Source organism: Harpia harpyja, chromosome 4 (assembly GCF_026419915.1).
Source record: "Harpia harpyja isolate bHarHar1 chromosome 4, bHarHar1 primary haplotype, whole genome shotgun sequence".
Classification (NCBI taxonomy): domain Eukaryota; kingdom Metazoa; phylum Chordata; class Aves; order Accipitriformes; family Accipitridae; genus Harpia; species Harpia harpyja.
The window spans coordinates 54,433,912-54,448,970 of NC_068943.1; the positions used below are offsets into that span (position 1 = coordinate 54,433,912).

The following is a 15,059-nucleotide window of genomic DNA, read 5'->3' on the forward strand; positions in this document are numbered from 1 at the left end:
TAAAATGACAACAGCAATAATGAAAGGATTGGAATGTACAAATGATGCGCAGTGCAATTGCTCACCACCTGCTGACCGACACCCAGCCAGTCCCCGAGCGGTGATTCCCCACCCCCATTTCCCCGTTCCTATACTAGATGGGACGTCACATGGTATGGAATACCCCGCTGGCCACTTTGGGTCAGGTGCCCTGGCTGTGTCCTGTGCCAACTTCTTGTGCCCCTCCAGCTTTCTCGTTGGCTGGGCATGAGAAGCTGAAAAATACTTGACTTTAGTCTAAACACTACTGAGCAACAACTGAAGACATCAGTGTTATCAACATTCTTCGCATACTGAACTCAAAACATAGCACTGTACCAGCTACTAGGAAGACAGTTAACTCTATCCCAGCTGAAACCAGGACTTTGGAAGCCCTTTTCAGCATTGTGACATTTTTGATTGGTCGTTGGGATCTAGTCTATTTTTTTGAACCATTGACATCATCTGAGTATGGAATAGAATTATCACTGTAACTAAATATTGCACCTTTCAGGGAAGAGATCACATTAGAAAGAAACAGTCCCTATATGCTTAGCCTGGAGAGCTAAAGTTTTACAGTGTCGGGCATGCTTCTCTCCCAGTGGAACTGGGAAATGTGTTTCAAATTCATCTTTAATTAAAATTTATTATAAACAAAGCAAGGCTTATAGGGAAAGGTACTGTCTTTCTGTAGACCAATTAATATAACAAACTCCCCAAGCTTTTGGTACTACAAAGACCATTCTGATCTGAAGCAGAGGCAGCCAACTTCAAGCTAACTGCTACTATTATACTGATGGTGTCACCTATGTTTGCAGCTGTCCTTCTGGAAAGTGAAAGCGTGTGTGACAGTTGCAGCTTGCCTCCTTCCCACCCACCCCCAAGAGCTAGCCAAACTATCATATGTTTCCTTTTCAACTAAGCATCAATTAATTCTGACCCTACAGCCCACATCTGTAGAATAATCACAGAAATAGGAAATGCTAATATGTGTCTTGGGAGGCTGGCTCTCCAGTCCTGTCTGGTTTAATGATACAGCACATTTGGAATTATGTAACTGAATACAAACTCATCATGCTTATTCCCAGCATCCCAAGTATTTTTGTTTATAATGACTGTTACACTATTTAAAGTAATGCAGTTTAAAGAAATAGAAGCACCCATGTAGGAGCACCCTGATTGTAAAGATGAGTATATCAATAAAAATTGTTTGGGTTTATCTGCTTATTGGGGGATTTGAGATAATAATCCACCATCTAATATGTGCTTATCCAGGGTCAAGATTTTAACAGGTTATGAGCAAATAACTTTCTTTGACTGACTTAACTACTTTGCATTGGTATTCATTCTGTTTGTTATGTCTGGTTATCTTTTCCATTTGCAGAATCTATGAAGTGTTTGATGTACTTGTATGAACAGTTTGATTCCTGAAAATATGTTCTGAATCAGATGCCATTACTGTACAACAATAGACTAACAACATTCTGAGATCATTTAAAGTCCTTTGTTTAATAACACAGTGAATGTTATTAGACTGTTACAGTAAGTATGTTAACATTAAAAAACAGCTTGTAAAAATGAAGACTTTTCACATTCTAGAATTATGGAGGATATAAAATTGGTGCATCTATTTCTGTCTTTAATTTTTCAGTGAAATGTTTTCCTACTGATTCTTGACAAAAGTATTTCCTTTCAAATCAGGCGTTCGGGTTTCAGTTTTGACAATTGCACCTCTAAAAATCATTTCCAGTGCAAATTTTGAGATTGAAAACATAAAATTAAAAATTTCTGTTCTTTTTGTTTGCTTTTCAGTACCTAGGAGTCACAAATTGCTTCTTGTAGCCACAATGACTGCAAACGCTTAATTTCCTCTAAAATAAAAGCTAGTATTTTCATGGAATTGCATGTCTTCAGAATAAAAATAAAAATTATTTAGAAACTTTTATAAGATCATCTAACTGCCAGTATAAACAGTATAAATTTTTCTTCCGCTTCCCTCTGTTCCCCACAATTACTTGTATTGGCATTTAGTCTCTACAGAGAACTCTTCCTTTGCTGCTGGAGCAGCCAAAGCTGTACTGAGCTGCTTGGTGTAAATATCAGACATAAAGCTGTACTGTGTGAAGGCATATAAAGTATAAATGCAGGTGTAGGGTATACAATGTATTGTATAATTTGAGAGTGCAAAGAAGCCTGCATAGGAGCTGTTGCTTATATCATATTCAGGACTTAGGAAAAATAGGAGGTAAAAAGAGCCAGAAAGATCTGTGCTTATATTCTCTTATTCCCCATATTCTTCTTTGTCTGTGACAGTTATGCTTCCCTGTGTCCTGTCCCAAAGCTATTCTGAGTGGCAAAACTGTTGGCTTTTGGATGTTGAAATAGTTCCAGGTATGCTGTCTACAAGAAGAGTGCTTCAAAACTCAGAGGGATATAAATCTTCCATTGCGAAAGCTTGTCTGTTACAAGGATTTATGCATTATTCATATCTATTTGTTTTTCTTTGAAGTGCTACAAATGTTTGGTCTGTTTGTAATATTTTTAAGATAATATTGAACTGTTCTGTTATATAGTTTCAAATATGGTTCGTTATTTTCTTTTTTCCAATTGTTTCAAGATTGGCAAATGAGACAAACGTTGCCATTCAAAAGAAAATAATTACTAACATTATCTCTTCTTGAAACACAGCTCTATAGTTTGCACCTCTATCTACATATAAAGTTTCTGTAGTCAATAGAAATGATGCAAGTTAACATGTAGCATTTGATAATTTGACTTTTCTTGATGTATCAAATACTTGTTCATTGTTAAAGTGCTGAACCATGAATAATTTACTGACTTTATAATATGCAGTGTCTCCTAACTTTGAAGTTCAGTAGTCAACTCATAAGTTTGCTGGAGCTGACTAATGATTCACCAGAGATTTTTGAGAGATATTTTGTCATCAATTTAAAGCTTGGAGAGGTTTGCCATTGCAGCCATCTGGTAATTCTTGGTTCTCTGGAGGAAAGAGAAGCCTTCTGATAAAACAGATCAAAGCATTCTGCTCTTTCAGTGACTGGTACCTATAAGTAACTTAGAAGTTTCTCAAAATGATTTCACAATGGCGGTTTCATTTGCTAAACTTTTGCGTTCTAGTTACAATACAATACTGTTCATGAACTATATTTTAATTATATTTAAGTAATTATTTAAATACTTCTGTTCATGGATAATTGACAGATCTAAGTGTTTTGTAAACCCAGAAATTTCTAATTTACCAAATATGCTGTCATGATTAATAAAACCGATGCTAAATCTTGTCTGTACTAACTGTAACCCTGGTAAGGGTACTCTCAAAGACTGTACTTCTGCTGTACCATAAGCCTAAGATATAGATGTACCTCTTAGACTGTAGGAGATGTACAACTATGGTGTAAAAATATATATCATACTGTTTCTAGAACTAACTGTTAGCAATTGGAATTCTGGTGTGGCATTTGCAGATGTTTGGCAGTGAAGAGCAAATACGGAGAGAGAGTGAGTTAGGACAGGAAGTGTGTGCTGCAGCATCCACTTGAAACGAGACCAGTCTAATGCTGGATTGTACATACGCATTTGAGATTTGTCTGCAATCGGGATGTTGTTTCTATTCCATCAGACGTTCCAGATGTGCGGTTGCCATGACCGCACAGGTCCAGTCTTCTCAAAGAGTGAGTTTATTGCATCACAACTGCAGCACAAGCAGCCAAAACAGAATGATGAAATTGGCTTTTACCTTGCAAGTTGTTTAGTTAAAGGATGTCTGAGTGAGATTCAGTGCTGTGTAATAGTAGAAGAAAGGGAAAGCATTAGTTTTTAATGCACCGTATCTCTGTGCATGAAAAGAGTCAGTATTCTCTTGCTAGGGGTGAGTTAGTGCACGACGGAACTAAGGAGATGTGTTTGTGCTGTTTACTCTTCCTTACATTAGAAGGTCCTTGTAATGACTGATGTATTGATGAAAGAAAATAATTAAACCTCATATGTCACACTGTCCTCAATTAAAGCCTATCAAGGAATTTTAGAAATAGTTGATGTGTCTTGGGATGTAGCCTGTATCATCCTAACAACTACATATAGTGTTTATTAATAGGCTAGCTTTATTATCATTTAACTATTCAAAGTATAGTGTTGGCTAAATGATGGATGTCAATGACTATTGGGTAGTTACCACAAGTTCTTCAAACTTGCTGTTCTTTACATTAGGTAGTTTGGAGAGAGGAAAATACTTCTAGAGAGGCTGAGTTTTTAAGGACTTAATAAATTTAAAATGCAAATTAGATAACCAATATGGTACTAAATTCTCAGAAAATAGAGGGATGGGAGTTCGGTGAAGGAATAGCTAATTTTTCACACCTTAAAATTTGCTTGAACTCAGATTTAAAAGTGGCATCTAGATAGCAGAAGAAAATTCCATGTACTTGTGCTTTTTATTGTTTAAACTTTTCAGTGAGCTATCCAAGATATGTCTGGTGCTCTTGTTTCTCATTAAGCCCACAAACAATGGTAAATTTTTAATTCCATACTTCATAATCTTCCACAGTTTTATGTTCTGCCTGCTGTATGTCTGAATCAGATGCATATGCTTACCTGATTGTTTACCTCCTTGTCTGCTTGACATGTGCTTCCTAGCAGCTACAGTTGAACTTTTTTTTTCTTTGGTTTTTTTTTTTCAGTGTGGGAACTTTGCTGTTTTGGTGGATGTTCGTATTTTGCCTCAAGGCTCCAGTAGAGACACCAGCTGGTTTTCAGGTCATGAGAAAGAGGTACAACAAATATCAGTTCTACTTCAAAAGCATGTAGCTGCAGGAAAACAGTTGGATTGCCTTGAACTGTTCAGAATTTTTCAGTGTTACGAGAATATTGCTAGTTACACCTAACCATCAACAGTTGCTGTGGGACCCCTAAGTCAACCATGTGTGCTTTTTGGGTCACTAATGACCACTTTCAATTTGCCTTTTCATTTTTAAACTCAGTGTGTGCACATACATGCATACGTGGAGGCTGTTTTGATTCTTCTAACTTAATTTTAAAAACATATTTCTCATGAATGCTTGTAAATTATCCAGAGTGATATAAAACAAATTGTGACACGTATCATTTTTGCAGAGCTTGTTGGTGAAATATCTTTTGATTGTTTTTTCTCGTTCTGAGAAGTGTGAATTATGTTGCGTTTAGAGAGTGCACGAAAACATAATGAAAGTGCATGATAAACTATAGTAGAACCATTGTATCTTATGAAAAGAAACTCCCAATCTTTTTTTTTTTTTAAAGTGTATCATTTGTATTTCCTGACAACAGATGAAATTTTGGAAAATCAGTGCATCAGTGACCAGCAAAATTATGAATGTAACTTTCATCAGATTCTGTGTGATTTCTGCTACAATCTTGTGATGAGTTGCGGGTGGGAGTTTTCCCCTGTTTCAGTCTGTGTGGGAACTTGAGAAGTTCCCTATTGAAAATGAATGCAGGACATGTTTCAAATGCCTCTGGACTTTCCCGCAAGTCTCCGTTACGGTAATTTTCAGCAGATAGCTTTCCTAATAATGGCATAATTAACTTGTCACTCCAGAGCATCCCCGTATGTCTCAAAGTAATACGTTTAAATAAAGTTAAAAGAAGCAATAAATTAATATCCTGAGGGAGTGAAAGCAGAATATTTAACAGCATGTGGTTCATCTGATTTGTGCTTTATTAAGCAGAGAAAGAAGAAAATAGGGGGAAATCTTTCAGACTACTTTTTTGTGACTAAATGAATACTCATTACTTCTTCTATCTATAACCAGTTTTACTGTCCTCGTTATCTGACTTTTAAGTGTTTTCAAAACGTATTTTGTAAGATTGCCAAAACAAAAGATACGAATTTCAGGAAATTAGATCATGATTGATTTAATCAAGAGGCATGACAGGGCAGCATTCATTACATTTCTGTGACCGCACATTTTGAGTGAAGTACAAAGGTTGCATATTTTTGACAACCGAGAAGTGTGATTCCAATAGCTTTACAATTCACTTCCTGAAAGTCCTATGCAGAATCTTTGTTAAAGTGGGAAGAAAAAGGTCAGTAAGGTATTATAGGCAAATTATGCCTACATATTTTTTTATGAGAGCTTTTATATATTCATCACAAGCGGTTTTCTACATTTTTGTTGTTTCCAAATTCTGGAAAATACTAATGGTGGTACAGCCTTCTGCTTGTCTGTAGCAAAAGCAGATGCCTCTTAGACCCCTCGTAACACAAACACTATTTCCGTTGATCCCCTGCTTACCCTGGGTGAAAGTCAGCGGCTGCTGTTTGTAACAAATGGAGCCTGGTGACGTGGTCCCAAGCAGGAGAGAGCAGTGCTGGCCTGTCAGCTACCAGCTCCTGCTTGGAGCATGGGTTGTGTAGAGCAGGCTGGGAACTAAATGAGTGCCCATACGCGTGAGGCTGGTGTAAGAAAGTACAGTGCATGTTGTCTAGCTGGGCATTGTAGAGGCCAGTTTGCACACTGCTGTACCATGTGTTATATAGAGGGTCATCTTGGGATTGCTGCAAGATGCAAATTGAGGCATTTGGGAACTTTTCTCTCTCTCTGCCCTTCAAATTTCCCTGCCCTTTCTGTCCTATCTCTTTTTCCCCTGGAATAATAAAGTTGAAGTTTCATCTTTGTGCTTTGAGAAACATGTATTAAACTGATTTCTATTCATGTCATTGCTATGATCTGTCCATATAGAAAGTCTCAGTTACAAGTGCTTTTTAGCGGTGGAAAGTATGTAGAGATGATTCTCTTGAAGCCTGTTCTTGTTCATGCTTTCTTAAATATAGGTCTGTATAGTTCTTTGTGGAGAACCATTTAAATAATATTTCCATAAGCACAACAACTAAAAAATTTTCCATGTAAATTAAGGAAGTGCGTGGTAATCTTTATTGTTGCAGAAGGAACAAAATGCACACAATGTTTCCGCTGCTTTGTAGACCTTTTCATTCTAACCTGAATGCATAGTCCTGTGAAAGAATGCGTAATGAGATCACTTTAATGAGTTAAACAGAAGAATAAGTAAATATAGTATTTTATAATTGTACTCTTGAAGCAGAAAGGAAAATGTATTTCTTACTGTAAGGAGAAAATACTGTTTGTGGTTGACCAATATATGTGCATTGCTTTCATTTAGAGTAATATGTTAAAAATTTGTTGCTCTGCATACTTTCTAGATTAATCAAAAGTAAATTTCAAGCCAAGATATTTTAGTTTAGATAGTACTAATATAATTTCGTCAGTTGTCCAAACACTGTAAAAAGGTAAAATTATGGTTTTGTGTGCCACAAAGTATCATTTCTGTGAGCACATAGTTATGCACAATGGAAAATGAGAATACCGAGGGGAAAAGTCTCAAATATGTGTGTAAGTATTAATCTGAAAATTTATTCTGGTATTCAAGAGATTAATTTTTTGCTTTTAGTCAAATTTTTTTTCTATCGTTCTTCTGGCTGAAGGGTTTGTTCTTCTTGAGTTGTATGTGGTTTTTATTGTGCTTTGCTGAAGGAAATATGAAAGATACGGACAGTTATGTTTAGAAGCAGAAAAATAAAAATGAACTAGAGAAATTAGGTTGCTGTGACCTAATTAGCTCTGAGTCTTCCCCCCAAAATTACACTGAATTGAACTAAAATATCCTTTGTGGTGTATAAGGATTCTTGCGGAGAAATAGTGTGTTGACAATTCCTGGGATGATTTTTACTCATATTTTCCTTAAATACCTAATGTTATGATACATTTTTAACATGTATTTTTCCTACTTTGCATACAAATGAAACTAATTTGCTGTTCAAAAATTATTAGTATCGTAATATAATGTATTTCATCTGCCAAGTGAGAATTTCATAATGTCCTTCCTTTCTTCTTTTGTAACAAAATTGTTTGACTGCCCCATTAATTTCCTAAATTATGCATGCTTCACCTCTATGTAATACCAGTACTTAATTGCAGATAATGTTTTTCCTTTTTATGTGATTTTATTTGTATTGATTTCTTCTGTGTGTCTGTGGGCATGTATGTAACTGTAGATCTAAATAGGCCAATGGTTACTCTTGCAGGAGGTCTGCATGCTGCTAGAAGAAGTTGTTGCTTCAAGGGTCAAACACTACTTGGAAGCGCCTAAACAACGTGGTCAATGGAAATCAATGGAACACGCACCATCTGGTCCTTTGTTTCTTACTGGTAAAATAAATTCTTTAAGTTATTGTGAGATAAAGTAAGATAAAGTATGGTGGAAACTGCGGTTCTTTATTTTTTCCATGAGAAATTTGCCATTGGGAAAGCCAGTAAGTCTGAAACAGCTGGTGTTTGGGTCTGAAATTACTTCAGCTGTGTTACTGAAAAAAGAAAGTGGGTTTTAATTTTTTGTGTTCCTGAAAAATGAGCATAGTGCTTGTACTATTAGTATGAGAGCCTATCATTAGAATTAAAAAGAATAAATGGTATAATCCTGGGTCCTCCAAAATTGATGGAAATCTTGCTGGTTTGTTAAGTCTCCTTTCCACTTGAACATTTAGTTTAGAAGTTTCTTATTTAGAAATAATGTCCCTCTTCTGACCATCTCTTCTGTCTCAAAAAGTTGCTATGATGTGATAAACAGCATTTGTCATTTCACCGGCGTTATTGCAGGTTTGGCAGTAGTGTCAGTGACCTTGGGGGTAGTGACTGTGCAGAAGAGAACAGTAGTATTAAGAGCATTTACACAATTGGAACTTTTTTTGGTGTGTGTGAGGGTGGTGAGACTAATAGGTGCAATTTCAGTACATGCATGTTTGAAACTAAAGATAATGATCACTATAGCTTGTGCTCTAATGTTAAATCAGCTTTGGGGCTAAATGGCTTGCCAGTTTTTGTTTAATGTTATTTCACTAGCTGTTGTGGTCATCGTGGTGGGTTTTAAAGTTGATAGGCTTATCTGTTGGAGTTATATCACACAAGCAATTTATTTTTAAATAGTTCTTAGGAAATAATGACTTTTTTTATTACCAGCCTGGAGCATGTTATAAACTTGTCACGGAAGAGAAGGGCTGCAATAGTAAAGCCAACCGGCTGCAATAGTAAAGCCCTGGGTTGGCTACAGTTTTTCACATTTCCTTAAATATACTGATATAGATCTCTACTGAAATATGAATTCCACAATGAATGTAATTACATACTTGCAATGTACAATCAGTATACTGATACAAATTTTTGAATTCAGTGTCTATTATGTTAACAAATTTAATTCTGAACAAATACTTTGCCTCTCAAAATGTTTTCAGTTATTGAAAAGGTATATTCCTGTAGAATTCTAGTTGATGGTTGCAGCTTTAAACACTATTATCAATAGTAATGAGCGTTTTTAATAAAGAAAATGCAGGTTAAATACTGTATGGTTGGCTTATTATTGCAAAATTTTAGGCATATGTGGGAGCCGGATTGTCATGGCATGACAAGAGGGTTTTCTTCCACCCACAAGAACACAATACTGCATGAGCAAAAGTGCTTCAGGACACTGAAGGACTTTCAAACCCTTTTTTTCCTTGCAAGTTGTAACTACATTTTATCCCTTTAAAATAGTATCAATGTTTATAAAACACATGAACTTTCAGACCCCCGTACTTTTCTGGTTTTGAGTGAACAAACAATTTTCTTACAGTGAAAGCAGAGGGACATTACAGAGGGTGGGATCAGAATTTCTGAGATTTGTTCAGGTTTTTCTGTGTTCTTTTTTACAGTGTGATATTTTTTATTATTTATTTTTTAAAGTTTGCTGCCTTAGTAAAAAGTAGGTTTTCAAAAACAATGATGTTGTAAGATAAAACTGCCTAACATAATAATTGTTTTTATCTATGCAGACAGATGCAACACTAATTCGAAGGTGTTTGTGAGATTTTTAGGGTCTTATGTTTTCTTTTATATCATGAACTTTTCAGTAAAAATACTGGTATGCTGTCCCAGGATTGTGAACTGATCTTCTGCTTCCTGAAAATGAAAAACTTAAGGATGTGCATTTGAGGAGGTCATCAGTAAGATCTGTGACAGTTTTAGATTAAAGAATATTTACTTTGGATGAGGCAGAATTACTGTTCCATCAGTTTTCTGCAGTTATTCTCACTGTCATTAATTAACACTAAAAAAATAAAGGAAGAAAACAGTCTGTGATAACGAACATTCATGTTGAACTTAATTTCCAAATCCATCTCTTTCCTCTTCTCTCAGCCTGCTTTGCTCAGGGCTGTAATTTGTAAGAAAGGAGTGCTTTGTTCCAGTCCAAGAATCAAGTTTATTCAAGTTACATTCAAGTCTGTTCTTACCTGAGAAGGAAATAACAGAATAGATGGGTGTTCACTGGAGAAACTGGGACCTACCTCTAAGGGACTGACCCTTTTAGGTGAACCACAAGAACATGGCTCCAAAACCTCTTGTGTTTTTCCTTCCTCTCTAGGATCACAGGTTCTGTTTGTAGAGTACAGTGATATGTTTTTGTGTTTTTTCACGAACAGGCTAAGTGCAAGGTATCTGGCCAGTGTTTGGCTGACAGTATTTTGTAGCATGGAAAGAAATGCACAAACTTGGTATGTGGCTAACTACATACACATACTGTAGGTGCTGCTGGTGAAATGTTTAAGCTTTCAGCTATTGTTGCATTTGGAGGTTATTAAAAGTTTTTGAGCTCTTCAAACTGAATGTGGTTTCTTTTGGTCAAAGTTATGCAACTCTGTGTCTAGCATTTTACTGCTGTAAAACCTCCGCTATTGTAAGGAAGAGTGTATCTATAGAAGGAACATTAAGATGCTTATTAGCTGGTTATTTACTGCTTCAAGTATCCCACGTCAGTGTTCCACCCCTATTTGAACTTGCGTCTTTTCAGGTCAATTTTAATTGGTTTGCTGTCCACATTGCAGGATGTATTCAAAATTTATTAGAATCAGAATTATCAGACCAGCATTAGTACGATTTCAGGCTACCTCTAATATCAAAGCATGTTATATTAGGATTTTCTTCAGAAATAGAAGCTAAGCTACCTTACTTTGATGAGCAGATCTTGTCCTGCTGTCTAGATCTGTTGAGCAGAGAAGGCTGTTGTTAAGCTGGTTACTGCAACTATTTTGAAGAGAAAATTTTCACCTATCACAAATTCTTTGTAGTATTAATATTATGTTTAATATTAGTATTATTTAATACCACCTTACAGTTTTGTGGCACATAATATAAATATCCATGCATGTTGTTAATTTACATTTCTTTTTCATTTAAGTTACACCCACACGGCAGTGTGTGGTGGGTCGCATACCATCTCATTAGGAAATCTGTGGGTGTTACACACAGGAGAAGAAAGAAAGAAAGAATGGAAAAATGAGAAAAAGTAGCCAAGACAAGCAAGTTCTTCCTATTCTTCCTTCTGTCTGAACAATTTCCCCACCCCTCCCAAATGGCCAGTATGAACGATTTGCCAAAGTAAGCTTTAATTTAGTCTTTGGACATAGGCTTTGGTATAAACTCTGTTTCCTGTGTTTAATTAATGTCCAAACGTGTTTGATTTTGGTTTGTTTTATTTTTTTAAGAGAAAATTAATATGGGGTAGATTTTCAAAGATTTAATTTTGCCTGGATCCAATCTGCATGGCCAAAATCATGCAAGAAAGGCATCGATCAGGTATGGTTTGCTTGCATTATTTGAAGTTCAATGAATGTAAGCCATCCAATAACAAAGTCCATGTATTAGTGAATTTGTCTTGTTAAAAAAAACCCGCTACTTCACTTTACAAATGTATAATCTTTAAAGTTAGAACTTATGTTTTTATATATATGCACCATGCGTTTTCACTTTGCACCACTTGTGCTATTCAATAACACGTACTGGGTTTTAGTGATGTCAAGCATGTTAGTGTGTCATAATGCTCACCTACTGTAGACTTAAACAAGCTAAAAGCAGAGCCTGTTTTTTTGTGTTCTGCAGAAGGTGGCTGGTTTTGATTAAGACCAATGAGAATTAAGTAACAAGAAACTATAAAGAGGACAGAGTGCAGATATTAAATACAGGAGAATGACAAAGGGAGGACTGTGGCAAATTGAGGAAAAAGGCAAAGTTTATGTGGGCACAGACAAAACAAAAAGGAGGATGTGGAAAGAAAATATGGCTGGTAGAAATGTCCGTGTTTGAAATGGAAGGAAGGAAGAAGGTATCTCATAAACTGACCTTCTTCCCCCTCTTGAGGGAGGAAAAAGTTAACTATGCTTATCCTACAAGTAATTTTCAGATCCTTTCTCATTCCTTCCCTAGCATCCTTGTTGTTTTTCTTGGCTTAAGGGTGAAACATTTTTGCTCTGATTTCAGATCTTTTTATTGTACAGTCTCTTCTACAGTGAAAATAATTAGCATGCTGTCATATGGCACAATGAGCTCCCAGCTTGATTTTATCTGCTTTTTCTGGGATTGTGTATCTTTTTTTTTATATTTTTAACCTAGTTTTCTAAGGAAATGGGGCTTATTGTGACCATGTTTTCTCTGTGTGTGTCTGTTTGTCCACCTTTTACCCCTGTTGCTTTTTGCAAATGTGATTGAACTTTATTAACAGGTAGAAGTCTCAGACATTAACTTTTTAGACATTAACTTCTGATAAGCTTACTAAAATGGGAAACTGGAAGAAGTACAAGCGCTATTAAGAATAGTTCAGCCATACAAAGATCTGGAGCCAAAGTTCACATCTTATTTAGTATAAAAAGTGCATGAGATACCATTTAATAAGAAAATACATTTCTGTTCCTAATGAAACTATTTGTTTGGCTCCTGTAAGTTCACAAAAATATACAATAAATCATGATGGTAAATACTCCAAACTGTTCCGGCCTTGCATTTTAATTTAAGCATTATGATATTTTTAAGGAAAACACCCTTTTCAGACTGCCCTAGTTTGCTTTAGGAGTGTTCACTATTACTGCAGAACATGAATTGTGTAAGACGTTCATAGGGAATGTTCCATGTTACAATCCTGTAGCAGCAAAACTGATTTATTCCCACCCTCCCAGCTGTTAACTCTTACTCCTTTGCTATGAAACAGTGGGTTTTTTTGGTTTTAGCTAGAATAATTTTACCTGTCTTGCTTAAAGAGCAACTCCCCAAAAATTTGATGGGTGCAACTGGAGGGAAAGTAAGCTATGGCAGATAAGCTACCATAGGGGACTGAGAAGGACAGAAGTCTTTTAAATGAACTTTGATGTTTGCAGTTGCACATCATAATTTCTGTCTCTCAAAAGAATTATATTGCAGCTTCTTTACAGCGGACTCATTTATGATTTGTGGCCAAGTCCTGCAGACCTTTGTGAACTTTAAACTTACAGTCATCTGTCTGTGAAAACAGAGCCTCATAGCTCCCTGAAGTATGCAGTAACTTATGCGAGAACTTATGAAAAATGTTTTGATTAGTATCTTGTACTTAATATTTCCTGTATTTGCCTTAGATTAATTTTTTCCATTTTTTACAGCCAGATAATGGGGAATAAAGGCATCTTTTTTCATGAAAACATTTTTCTTCTAGAAGATCAAGTTTATATATCTGATTTTTTTGTTGTTGTTCTTTTCTCAGGGTAGAGGATATTTGACAAGAACAAAAACCCCATACTTACGCACTGTTTGGGTATCTTCTTTTTAGGGATTTTTTTTTCTTACCTTAGATTATAATAGAATAGAATTGGGAAAAACTCCAAGAAGGGCAACAAAGATGATCCAAGATGAGGAAATACAATACAGGGAACATGCCAAATAAGGGGAACATGCCAAATACGGGGAACAGTTAAGTGTGCTAGGACTCTTCAGCTTGGAAAATATATGAATTAGGAGGAACACAACAGAGATCTACAAAATCGTTTCTTATCTCATTCTCTTCCAATTTGAGAACAAGAGGGCATCAAATGAAGGTATTGGAAGTGCCATGGTAGTTAGCAGAACTGTGGAACTCTTTGTCAAAGGATAATGGGTATGATAAAAGCTTACACTGAGTCCACAAGAACATGGGAGAGTAATCCAGGGAGGGTACAGAATTCACAAATCTCCTGTGGTTCAATAAAGGCCTGAGCTGAGAGTGCTTGGATTCTGGGAGAGTATTGGGAAAATAATCACATGCACTTCGCTCTTGTATTTAGTCTCCCCTTGTAGCCAGTTAGAGCAACTTCTACATGCAAGGCATTTAGCTGTATGGACCTTGATCTTACCCAGTGTGGCCTTTCTTATCATGGTACTTTTCTGGAAAAAGCCTGCACTATAAACTGAAAACTCATTAGTATGTCAGAGAGAGTCACTGTGTTTCAAAGACTGTCAGAGAAAGTTCTGCACTTTCTAGATTGAAGGACCTACCTTTGTCTTCCTGTTATTACACTGATACTTGCAGAGACTTCAGCAATTGCTATCCCTGTCTTACATGGGACATTTGCAGCTGCAGCACCAGGTGGGTTGAATGCCTTCTCCTTATTTTACATCTTCCCTAGTTGCAGCTCTTGGATGGTCTTGGATAGGAAATTAAATAGTGTATTTATTTCAAAGATACCCTTAATAAAGTGGTTTATGTAGTTAGTATTGTATTGAAAAGCAATATTTATTGAAAACAACAGGAGAATTGTTTAATTTGGTATATTTTTGTGAAAAGAAATTTGGTGTTGGTTTTGAAAACAGCCTTGACCTATAATCTTTAATTACTATCTGCCTTGGTTCATTCTGTTTCTTTCTCTTGCTTCCATCTCTTGCTTCCATCTTTTGTTTGTCTCTTGTTTGCATATGATTCTTTTCATTTTATGAAAAGAAAAAAAATTATGAAAATTACTCTTAAGTATGTGTGTGTGTGCAAAAAAATGTGTGCTTGCACGCACAAATGTTGACAGCTACTATCTTACACTCCTATATAAGCTATAAAGGTCTTTCTGTAGCATCCAAGTACTTCTGCATAGTAATTTTGCTGTTAGCACTTCCGTTTATGCAAAGGCACATATATTTATGCAAATTTAAAGTTTATCTTTGGAGCTTTCA

The 15,059-nt window shown here is 36.0% G+C and overlaps 1 protein-coding gene across 8 annotated transcripts in view; it reads left to right on the forward strand.

The window, feature by feature from the left end:
- The window catches only part of SLX4IP (SLX4 interacting protein), an 82,913-nt gene that overhangs the window by 38,114 nt on the left and 29,740 nt on the right, over positions 1-15,059 (forward strand). For all 8 annotated transcript variants that reach the window (XM_052784087.1, XM_052784088.1, XM_052784092.1 and 5 more), the window contains 2 exons: positions 4,716-4,805; positions 8,117-8,240. In XM_052784087.1, the coding sequence (XP_052640047.1) occupies positions 4,716-4,805; positions 8,117-8,240 (214 nt within the window). The remainder of the gene's footprint in view (positions 1-4,715; positions 4,806-8,116; positions 8,241-15,059) is intronic.